Source organism: Sinocyclocheilus anshuiensis, unplaced genomic scaffold (genome assembly GCF_001515605.1).
Source record: "Sinocyclocheilus anshuiensis isolate Anshui unplaced genomic scaffold, SAMN03320099.WGS_v1.1 scaffold567, whole genome shotgun sequence".
Classification (NCBI taxonomy): Eukaryota; Metazoa; Chordata; class Actinopteri; order Cypriniformes; family Cyprinidae; genus Sinocyclocheilus; species Sinocyclocheilus anshuiensis.
In genome coordinates, this window is record NW_015549600.1 from 250,084 (window position 1) to 262,440 (window position 12,357).

The following is a 12,357-nucleotide window of genomic DNA, read 5'->3' on the forward strand; positions in this document are numbered from 1 at the left end:
TAACCTGTGGCAAATTCAATTGAATGGGTATGATTTGGAAAGCTGAAAATGCATATTAGAGCAAAGACCAAAACAAAAAAACTCAGAGAGCTCAGAGACAGGATTGCATCAAACCACACATCTGGGGAAGAGTTCAGAAAAAATTCTGCTGCATTGAAGGTTCACAGAAGCATGTAGCTTCCATTATCCTTAATGGAAGACGTTTGGAACAACCAGGACTCTTCCTAGAGCTGGCCAAACTGAGCAAAACAGAACGACAAACATCACTGCAACACTCCACCGATCTGGGCTTTATGCCGGTGTGGCCAAACTCAATCCTCTACTCAGTGAAGACACATGAAAACACATTTGGAATTTGCAAAAAAAGCACCTAAAGGACCCTCAGACTGTGAGAAACAAGATTCTCTGGTCCTATGAACCTCAATTCTAAGCATCATGTTTGAAGGAAACCAGACACTGCTCATCACCTGCAGAGTACCATCCCAAAAGTAAAGTGTGCTGGTAGCAGCCTCATGCTGTGGAGCTGTTTTTCAGCAGCAGGGACTGAGGAGCTCGTCAGAGTAGAAGAAACGCTCAATGCACCAACATATAGATAGTCTTAATGAAAACCCAGTCCAGAGCATTCAGAAGCTCAGACTGGGCAGAAGGTTCACCTTCCAACAGGACAATGACCCCAAGCACACAGCAAGAGTGGCTTATAGACAGCTCTGTGAATGTCCTTGAGTGGCCCAGCCAGTGCCTGGGCTTGAACCCAATCAAATATTTCTGGAGAAACCTGAGGTGAAGAGAATGTCAGATAATTGCCAAATGATGATGAGCAAAGCTTGTCGCATCATGCCCAAAAAGACTTGAGGCTGTAAAGGTGCTTCAGCTAAGTACTGAGTGAAATGTCATTCTTATGAAATGTACTAATTTCAGTTTTTTGTTTTTTTTTTATAAATTTGCAAAGTTTATAAGTCTGTTTTTGCTTTGCCATTATGGTGTATGGAGTGTAGATTGATGCGGGAAAAAAGTAATTTAAAGCAGTTTAACATAAGGCAGCAACATAACAAAACATGAAAAAAATGAAAGTTTATTGTTGTCTAAACAAATGCTCTCTAGAATGCATATAATGTGCATATAGAAATACATAAACCATATATAAAAATCTATATTTTAAAATGCTTCAAAAATATAAATATTTTAATAAATCTAAAAATACAAATGCATATATATATATTGTGTGTATATATATATATATATATATATATATATATAAAATCTAGAACTGTTCGTATGATTCACTACCAAAAGAAAAACAAAAAGATTTGAGCTTCACTGTTTATTGCAGTTGTTTCTGAAATGCCATGCTTTGCATTATACTTAATTTCTCCATTATTCAATAGCAGGTTTTCAATCACTACAATTTAGTTTTATATACGTATAAAATTAGATGAATAAACACTGTGCACTTCCTTGGTGGTCTAGGACTTCATAACCACACAATAGTGGTTTATTCATACAAAAGGACTTATAAAACAACATTTTATAAATTTTGATTACATTATAGATTTTCTTTCGCTTTATTATTTATTGTATTGTGCAAACTTTTCTTAATTAAAAATACATTATTTTGTATATGCAAAAAATATTAACATTCATATGATCTACAATAGAAAAATCACCACACAGGCATTAGACAGTGTTTTTGCTAATTATGGCCACAGTGATTCATTTGGGAAATGTTTAAATTAATACTTCTCTAGTATGCACAAATTTCAATCATATTATTAAAATGCCATTATGGATGATAAACAGGAATGTTTTGGAGCTGCTGTGTCCACGCTTTGTAGCCACTTCAGTTAAAAGAAAAAAAATCTTATGGGTTGGGCACTTCTTCTAAGTGGAAAGTTAGAATTATTTACTTTGGAGTCAACTATTAATCTTAGCATGCCTACCTCTAACTCTCTAAGCTGGGTTTATTTCCTTAAGATGACAGCGCTAGAGCTCAGTAATAGACTAGTTTGACCATAAACCTCTAGTTTGGCACTAACTTTCTCACAAAGGCATAAAAGCAGATGGTGACACCAAAGGCTTGAACAAATACAGTAGACTGCTTAAGGCCACAGAGGTGCATTGTGCTCGAGTCTAACAGTGTACTTCAGCTGTGGTGCAAGTCCTCAAGGTTGTTGTGCTATCACGCTTTTCCCATAGCCTGCTGGTTTCCTGGGATTTTCCTGGTCAGGAAGGCATGAACGTGAGGCCATATCTTGTTGGTTTCAGTTCCTGAGAAGGTCTCCAACACTCCTTTACTCCTGTTCAAGTACAAAGAGAGAGAAGATCATATGCAATGACCTAAACACATCATTATTCATATTAAATGACACCATCAGTCCAGCTTAAAGGAATCGTTCTACCTCATCGTCATCATCCCAAAATCTCAGATAAATTACTTTTTTCCTTTGACCGGACATTGGAGAACCAGTGACAATTGATGTAACACGGGGTTTCCTAGACAGGGGCTTATGAGTTGATGAAACGATAAGTTTTCAGTGTTTCAAGCCTCTCGGTTCACAGTAAGCACTCTGCTTGTGAATTTAACATGTATTTTGGATTGCAACATGCGCTAGGTTCAGTTTATTTACACATTTGCATCATTTACAGCATTTTTGTGGCAGTAGTTTACAGCATTTCTGTAATATTCCACCTAAATAAAACCTCAAGGACTGATACGTTAAAAGAGTTTGGTTGTTTGAAATAATGTTTGAAAGAATTTAAGACATAAATACAGAGTTCTGGCATGAAACTCTAGATGGCGCAGTCCGAAATGTCATTCTTATGAAATGTACTAATTTCAGTTTTTTGTTTTTTTTTTATAAATTTGCAAAGTTTATAAGTCTGTTTTTGCTTTGCCATTATGGTGTATGGAGTGTAGATTGATGCGGGAAAAAAGTAATTTAAAGCAGTTTAACATAAGGCAGCAACATAACAAAACGAGGCCATATCTTGTTGGTTTCAGTTCCTGAGAAGGTCTCCAACACTCCTTTACTCCTGTTCAAGTACAAAGAGAGAGAAGATCATATGCAATGACCTAAACACATCATTATTCATATTAAATGACACCATCAGTCCAGCTTAAAGGAATCGTTCTACCTCATCGTCATCATCCCAAAATCTCAGATAAATTACTTTTTTCCTTTGACCGGACATTGGAGAACCAGTGACAATTGATGTAACACGGGGTTTCCTAGACAGGGGCTTATGAGTTGATGAAACGATAAGTTTTCAGTGTTTCAAGCCTCTCGGTTCACAGTAAGCACTCTGCTTGTGAATTTAACATGTATTTTGGATTGCAACATGCGCTAGGTTCAGTTTATTTACACATTTGCATCATTTACAGCATTTTTGTGGCAGTAGTTTACAGCATTTCTGTAATATTCCACCTAAATAAAACCTCAAGGACTGATACGTTAAAAGAGTTTGGTTGTTTGAAATAATGTTTGAAAGAATTTAAGACATAAATACAGAGTTCTGGCATGAAACTCTAGATGGCGCAGTCCGATAAATCTAACTCAGTATGACATAATGACATCATCATCACATGGCACAGCTGATTGGTTCTCTCCTGTATCGGTAGCCAATGAGCTCGCTGCTCAGCATTCAAATACTTAGCTAATGTTTGTGGTAGCAGTTTGCAGCGCACTCCAGAAACTCTCCACCTTCCCCAGCTCCACCTGTATAGATCTGCTACGAGGTGATTCATGTTTGCTATGGGGGTTATTTCATGTATGTTATGTGTGCAGCAGCAGTATTTCCTACATGCTCACAGCAGCATGTTGTGGATGTATTAGCAGTAGCAAGTCTCGGTACTTGCTCTGCAGCAGCAGCAGCGTAGCAGATCTATTCCGCCATGACCAAATACATTAACATTGTCATGTACATTACCATGCAAATCCCTCCGAGAGTTGTCATGACAGAAATATATTAGCATTGTAACTTGTAAATAAAATTTTAATTGTTATCAAATAATTATTTTTTATGCTACAGTATAATTGTATTTTACAACAGTAATAGAGTTAAAACATTATTATTATTAGTAGCAGTAGTATGTTTTAACTGTTATGTTTTAAATAATTATACAATTATTATTTTAACTAATTATACAATTATTATCATTATTACTATTTTATTCAGTTTGATTTTAAGTATCACAACTAAAAAGAGGTCTGAGTCTAAAAAATTATATATTTTATCTATATATTCTCTGACATCAAAGAATTGTGAGCATGCAAATATGTCGTTAAATGATTGAAGTGTTAACTTAAAATCCCAAACTCTTTATAAATATTTTACGTGTAAGGGTTTCAGCTGATGTATTGACATCAAACCTGCTGCACATATTTAGATGCTCCATAATTTAATGTGCAAAAAGGCAAATGAGATTTGAGGAAGATTTTCTGAAAACAAAAAAAAAACTTAAATTTTGGTCTCTTCCTTGCATAATCACTTTCATATGGCTAATAATATTGTGTAGAAGATGTCTGGACTACTTTTATGTTATTCTGTGGTTCTTGTGTCCTTTTTAGAGCTCAGCAGCCTCACTTTCATTGTATGGAAAAGAGCAGCATTAATGTTCTGCTAAATATCTTCTTTTTGCTTCCACATAAGAAAGAAATTCTTCCCGATCTAGAATCATATGAGTGTGAAAGGATGAGAGAACATGGGTGAACTATTCCTTTAATAATCCCCTAAGCATTTTCTTCTGTGTGTGTTATTGAATTCTTTCATTCAACATAAATCATAAAGAAAACACGTGTGTAAAACAGCTCTAAAGTGCTGTGGTTCCTGTGCAGTACCTGTAATACTCTAGAACTGGTTGTGTCTGTCTCTCGTAGTCCTTGAGTCTCCTGGACACGGTTTCAGGACTGTCATCGTCTCTCTGGACCAGCGGTTCTCCTGTGACATCATCAAGACCCTGTGCACAACACAGACCACATCACTGCAGGCCTCCACCACAAAGAGCCCACTTTCAAATGTGCCATAATCACCCAATTAAAACTACTGTATCTCAGGAATTCATGTATTGAAAGTGTCAACAATCTTTGGCAGTCGCTGATAAGTTCCAGAGCTGAACGGAGGTGACCTTCAGGCGCACAGTTTTGTGTTGACATAAGCTTGAGCTGTATTTGAGCAACACTGACAAACACGGTTTCACACTGGGCTTGAGCTGTATTAGTTTAGCACATGCTCAACTGCTGTCTTGAATGATTGCAAAGAGGACCAAAATGTAACAAGTAGGAAAGAGTTTTGTGTCACAAAAACCAAACTCACTGGCTTTGTTGCAGTAGACAGAAGATCATTTTTATAACATCTTGAATATAAACAGCTATTCTTTGTTCAGTTTTACTTTCTATAAAACTCTACTCTCAGAAGTTAAACCATCTTTTAAAGTACAGCAAAAACTATTTCAGCAACATTTTTCTGGCCTTGTGACTCATTTTTTTTCTCTGACAGTGTTTGATAAATGGACAGGAACTCCAGGACTTCCTCTGCCTGCTCCAGTTTTATTGCATGGATGAGAGCAAAGTTCCTTGAATAATTCCTTAGTAAACAGAAGTGTTCATATCTGTCTTGAGTGCCAGGTTGTGAAATAGCATGACCTACTTTCACCACAGCAACTCTTTGGACTCCTTACAAGTTTAACACACAGATTTTACATAGGGTTCAATGCTTCAATGCTTAGTTTTTACATTTTACAGCTCTAATGATTATTATTATTTTATACTTTTATTTTATTATACAGTATTTAATGAAAGACTATTTGTGTATATGTGTGTGTGTGTGTGTGTGTGTGTGTGTGTGTGTGTGTGTGTGTGTGTGTGTGTGGTGTATACACACATATATACATATACATATAGTAGCCTATATTTCTATATTATATATAAAGTACTTGAAAGTTTCAAAGTAGACACATTAAAATCTGTACTTGCAAATACAAATACAATATGGACTTTTTATTGAAATAAAAGTCCAATGAAGTGTCCTTAAAGAGTGTTTCTTTACACACTAATAATGTCAAATTACTAGTGTGTTATGTTTTCTTTTAAAAAATAATTAAAACATATTAAAACAAATTGTTTCATTTTAAAGTACATTTAGATCATTGTGTTTGAATCATTTTTAGTTGTTCTTTAAAGAAGTGCATTTATTTTGATGTGTTGACTAACATACTAAATCACATTTAAAGTACTCAATTATAATTTCAACTGTTGCATTATTTGATATTACATGTAAAGTTCATATATTTTAAGCGTATGGAATTGCAATTTGTTAAATGACATTAAAGTATATTTTAGTTTTCTATATGCTTGTCAGTACATTCAGCAGTTCACTTTAACCATATTTTAAAGACAAGTAATAATGAAATTACATATAAAGATGTACTTAAGTTCATTTTAAGTTTGATTAACCTTCAATTAAGTGTCCAAAACATAGTTCATACTTTTAAAGTATATTATTTGCATAACAAGTGCTCTTGATAAAAGAAGTGTCCTTCTTTTTCACATTTTTTAGGCATTCTGCATGAATTCACTCCAATTCAGCACAAAAACGAATTACTAATAACTAAACAATATCTACTTAAACAATCCAGTTTAACCAGGCCAAGGTTAATGTTAGTCTATTTAGAAAAACCACACCTCTTTTATGCCTTATTCACAAAACTCAACACTATTTACCTGATGCTACTAACACTTCACTATTATTGCCTGCGGAAAATACGCATTTTGAATTTTGCTTACAAAATATGTTTTCATGGAGAATGGATTTTCACACCATTTTTTGCAGTGTAGTTTTTGCACTGTGGCGTTTTCGTATGAGCAGGAGTGTTCGACTTCCTGTTTCTATAGTTTAATTATCTACAGTTTCCTGAAGTGATGATAAACGTGATTGAGGAAATGATCTAGAATATAAAAGGATCAGAGGACTCACTGGTTTCTTAGGCGGGTTGAAGTCTATATTATAGACCCTGCCGCTGGGAAGGTGCACCCAGCGAGAGGTCAGGCGCTCTCGGATCGTCTGGAAAGGCACGTCCAGGTTTATAAGAGAGTCCACATCGTACACGCTGTCCAGGGCTTCGGCCTGAGCCACAGTACGAGGAAACCCTGCCGGGACAATGTGAAGGTGACCACGATTAAATGGCACAGTTCATCAGTAACATGGCTCAGGTGAGCAGGGTGAGAGTTACCGTCCAGAAGCCAGCTGCTCTGCTCCAGACCCCTCAGACTGGACAGGATGAGACGAGAGATAACATCATCGGGAACCAGCTGACCCTGATCGATGCACGACTTCATCAGGACACCCAAATCTGCGCAGGTGCAGAAGAGCTCATCAGTTATTCAGCAAGCACAGAAGAAATTCAGACATGAATATAGTAAAAAAAAAAAACAGAAAATATTATTTAAATTTTTTTATTAGTTTATTTATTATTCATACATTTTATTTATTACCATTAGATTACAATTAATTAATTTTTTAATAATTAAAAATATTTACAGGGATATAATGCATCTGCCAATCATCACAAAAAAAATAAAAATAAAATAAAAACGTGTTGGTGTTAATTTTATTATTTGAAATACTGCCAAATGAATCAACAATGAACATTTAATTAAATTCACTGGTTCAAATATGAAGGCCGTCAGGTTTAACATCCTTGGCTTAAGAATCATAACCTTAGCTATTAACTATTAAAACTCCAATGAAAATGACATGTGACCACTACAATGAGCTTGTAGTAACAGATATATGAACTGGCTCTACACATTGTAATAACTTTTTAATAATCGTCCTGTGACCCACTGTTACACTTCTGGTAAGTGCTAAACATTTTAGGCCTATAATAACAAGGTTTGGAATCATTTTGAAGAAATTAATACTTTTATTCAGGTGTTGAAAATTCAGCAAAGGAATTTATTACATAATATATCGCATAAAATATAATTACATAAACAATTACATTATTAAAATAAACAAGTTATTTTAAATTATAATATTTTTTCACAATAATACTGTTTTACTATATTTAAAAACAATTAAAAAGTCTTACCGACCCAAATATTTAAGTAGCAGTTAAGTTTTTCAACCATAATATTTCATTTTTTTCACAGTTCACTTAAATAGTTCTGCGATGGCCAATATCAGTACAGATAATGAATGTATCCCAATTAATATGATATCCCAAAAAATCTGCATGCATACGAATTATTCAAAAATACGTTTGGATTAAGCAATTCTTGAAATATAAAATCACCTGCTGAAAATGTACTTAGTTCAATCAAAAATGAATATTCTGTCATAGTTTACTCACCCTCTTGGCGTTTCATTCCTCTGTGGAACACAACAAGAAGATATTTCGAGAAATGTCTCAATGTTTTTTGTCCATACAATGGAAGTCAAAGGTAAACAAAACTGTTTGTTCACCAGCATTCTTCAAAACATCTTCTTTTGTGTTACACAGAAGTCATGCAGGTTTTGACGAAATGAGGGCAACTAAACACTTGACATTTTGGGGTGAACTGTCCCTTTAAGGTTGTAACTGTACAGTATATGGTGCATGAAACTCACATTTAAATATTTCTCTCCTGCAGCTCCATATCTGGCTAAATTCATATGTGGTCTATATGGTTCATTTGTTGGTCATTTGTTTTATGCTGTATCTGGACTAGTCTGACTTAGGGCTGTCAAAAACAAAATTCGAATTTCGAATATTCGGCGAATTAAAAAAAAAATCCACATTCGAATTAGAATTTTAGGTCTGCGTCAGCCGTCAGGCAGCCTTATCAGCGGCGCACGAAATGCGACGACGATGTAAGTGTCATTGCATTTTAATGCTTTTGTTAGCCTGTCCAGTTGAACCCACTACATGCAGCGCACGAGAGCATCAGTGTGGCGAATATGTTGTTTACGTCAAAACTGAAACCAAGCCGTTCACACAGAACGCATATTTATCACATTTTCTAGCGGGGCATCTATCAGCGTTGCACTCGCGTCTCGCACAAGAGAGCGGCATGTTTAGAAAGCCATGTAAAATGAATGTAAATTCAACTTTTAAAAAACATATCTCAAGACTTTATGGCGGGTTTTCCCATCCCACTGCAACTCATGTTTTCAAATGAAGAAAGTAGCCTACTCTTTGTGATTGGTTTTCGGTCCTTTGTATTAAACTATACATACATGCATGGTGCTGTTTTTTTTTCTAATCGTTTAAGCAACTTTATTAATTATATATGGTTTATAAACATTATGCACTTTTTTTTCAAAGATAGTCGTGTTATTTTATTACGCTTTGAAGAAATGTGTATAATATTTTGCTCTATGCGCCCTCTTGTGGCCTCAGGAGAGAAACCAAAAGCTTTTTTCCCCCTAACTGAAATTATGCCTTTTAAATTCGAATATAATTTTGATCATATTTAAGTAGAAAATTCGAATTTAGTTTTTCAGTCATTTTGACAGCCCTAGTCTGACTGTGGTAGGTAGAACTGCACACCAGAAAACAGATGATGCTACATACATCACCCACCCACCCACACACACACACACACACACACAGCATCAGGCATCCATTTGTGCTTACTGCTACAAGGACATTATTTATAGAGCTCAGATTAGAGAAGAAACCTGCACTACTGTACACAGTACAACCTTGCAAACATTTGAATTGTGGAGCAAATTTGCACTGCAGGCTTGGGCTTCAATGTGATTTGCAGCCAAATCATTTGAAGTAAACACTCTTAGACATGTTTAGTATGCAAGGCACATTTTTGAAGAAAGACATCGCCTTTAAAAGTTAAAAAGCTCTATTAAAGTACAAATATTTGAAAATACCAGACAGTCTACTACGCATAAAAAGAGTAATACCACAAACAGAAACCCAGAGCTCGACTTTTGTAATGGTTTCTCCGGACAGACAGCACTAGAAGAAGAGCGTGCTGGATGGCACACAAGGCGGGGCGCGGAAATGTATCATCGTTAACTCTTTCGTGCACTTCAGCTCAAAATTAAAACAAAAATGTGCGAAAAGCGGTGTCTGCAAACCTAGTGACCCGTCTAGCTCTTTCCAAACGCTGGTATCTTTGGGCATCACACGCGAGAGCTCACTTGAAAAGCGCGGTGTTTCAAAACTGCTGTCTAGACAGGCTAGACAGCGCACTACGTTTTGAGACACAACCGAAGTCAAGACTCAGTTCTGCTGATAAGTAACCTGTAATTATAGCCTATATCCTGGTTTTAGGCATAAAAGCGAAGCTTAAGTTTTACAGCCATTGTTTTTTTTTCATCAAAGCTACGTTTAACCCTTAAGTTAGCTGAACTGCGCTCGCGGCGAACGGAAAAGCTTCGGTTATTTAATCGTTTATGTGAATAAAACCTGAGAGAGTATGAGAGGACAGAGCTGGAGCTGTCTCACCTGTCTTGGCCTCGATGTTGGCCCGCAGCATGTCTCCACTGGAGAGGTGCTTCAGTCCGAAACTCTGCGCTATCCGGCTGGACACGGTCCCCTTGCCTGAGCCCGGGGCCCCCATGATCACCGCGCGGAACACAGTCTGCAGACCCATGCTCCTGTTTAGACGAAAACGCGACCTTTAGTGGCTAATTGTGAATGTGGAGTCAAATAAATATCTCTTCTTCACTGCATCCCTCCGGCAACTGCAGTCCTGTGAAGTGTAGGTTGTGCAAATCGACTGTAGAGATGTGGAGTCCGCTGGGAGTCCTCTCTGGAGTCAAAACGACAAATACGCAGCTCCGGTTTTATTCCCAGATTAAGCCCGTCCTTTTCTAACGCACGCGCCTCACATTACAGGAAGTGCTTTAAAGCTCAAGTGGGTGTGTGAGGACACTTACAGTAGTGCGCACTACAATATTGATATATTACTACATCTCTTAGAGAGGTTTTCGACCTTTGAAGTTCCCAGGGACCCGTATCTAGACCCGAAGACCCCCAAAAGCTAGATTTTCTGCTTGAAGTATAACTTTAATTGAAAACACTGACATTATTATACAGTGCTTGCAATAGTTAACTGTTACTTTTTTTTCTTTAATACATTTTTAGAGCACTTGGGCCCTTAAGTTTTAGAAAATAAATAATATCCTAATTTAATATTTTATTTAAAAAATGTATTTTTAAAATGTAGCTAATGTATTAAATAATAATTTAATAAAATACTTATAGAGTTCACATTACCAGAGTTATTAGTGAAACTAAAACTATTAAACACATTTTATTTAATTGAATAAAAAATGAACTGAAATAAAGCTGACATTTTTAGAAAACAAAAAATTATTTGATAATTTATTCAAATTTATTTGTAAATATGATCATTAGATAATAAAATATAATCATATTACAATATAAAATAATATTAAAATATAAAATAATATTTGATAAAACATTTTATTTATTTGAATTAACATGAATTGAAATAAAGCTGAAATAAAATCAAATATGAAAAACATTGGAAAATTAGAAATGTTACCTTGGCAACTAACTGAAAAAAAAAAGTTGACTTTAATTTAAGTATATTTCTGAGATGTACATAAAGCAAATTTCTGAGAAGTACATAAAAAGTAGACTAAAAGTATACTTTCCTATTTTTAGTTTAAAAGAAGTATACTAATAGCACACTTGAATAAACTTCTTTTTCGTAAGGGTAATGATTAACGTAACTCATAAACAGAAGGAGGATGTTCATCATCCCTCATAAGGTCTGTCTTATAATAAAACTTATGAACATCTGACTTGTACATCAGACTTGTAAATCTAACATTTAACTGTTTAAAGTAAGCTGACATAAGGCTCTAATATTTTACACCAATAGGCCTGTTTTATAACACCATGAAACAATTTTTTTTTTGCTTTTGTTGATAGGCCTAATGTTTCTTTATAAAGTTTGACATGCTGAATACGAAAATCACATTACTTTTTGTGTGTTTACCTTATACAAGCTAATATTATTACTCAGTTAGGCTACATGGAACATGCATAACCCAGAGCTAACAGAAGTTTAACATTACAGTTACCAAAAGTGAATCGTCCAAAACTTCAGAGATAAACATAGAAGATTTTTGTTTCATGACAATGTTTCATAATTAATGATAGAATTTCTCAAATTTACCTGACCTAAATATTTTCCAAAATAATTACAGAATTAACAACACAGAATTACAGAAGAACCATAAAAAATTCAGTGAAATCAATTTTTGTTATATTGTGTAATTGTGTAATAAATGTTGTGTATGTATGTATATATATATATATATATATGCATGTGTGTGTGTGTGTGTGTGTGTGTGTGTGTGTGTGTGTGTGATTTTTTTTTTATT

General features: G+C 35.1%; 1 protein-coding gene across 1 annotated transcript; it reads right to left on the reverse strand.

The window, feature by feature from the left end:
* Positions 1–1,306: 1,306 nt before the first annotated feature.
* LOC107658667 (GTP:AMP phosphotransferase AK3, mitochondrial-like) lies at positions 1,307–10,798 on the reverse strand. Its single transcript, XM_016447313.1, has 5 exons — positions 10,445–10,798; positions 7,226–7,345; positions 6,970–7,142; positions 4,836–4,954; positions 1,307–2,294 (listed from the first exon to the last, which is right to left on the reverse strand). Exons 1-5 carry the CDS (start codon positions 10,590–10,592, stop codon positions 2,177–2,179), a joined length of 678 nt encoding a protein of 225 aa, XP_016302799.1. The 5' UTR covers positions 10,593–10,798; the 3' UTR covers positions 1,307–2,176.
* Positions 10,799–12,357: the final 1,559 nt, after the last annotated feature.

Bases quoted from the DNA above. Each gene is read 5' to 3' on its own strand.
- LOC107658667 (XM_016447313.1), bottom strand. From the start codon at position 10,592: ATGGGTCTGCAGACTGTGTTCCGCGCGGTGATCATGGGGGCCCCGGGC. The intron at 4,955-6,969 runs GTGAGTCCTCTG...TGTTGTGCACAG, and splicing joins TCAACCCGCCTAAGAAACCA to GGTCTTGATGATGTCACAGG. The intron at 2,295-4,835 runs GTACTGCACAGG...GTACTTGAACAG, and splicing joins CCAGTTCTAGAGTATTACAG to GAGTAAAGGAGTGTTGGAGA.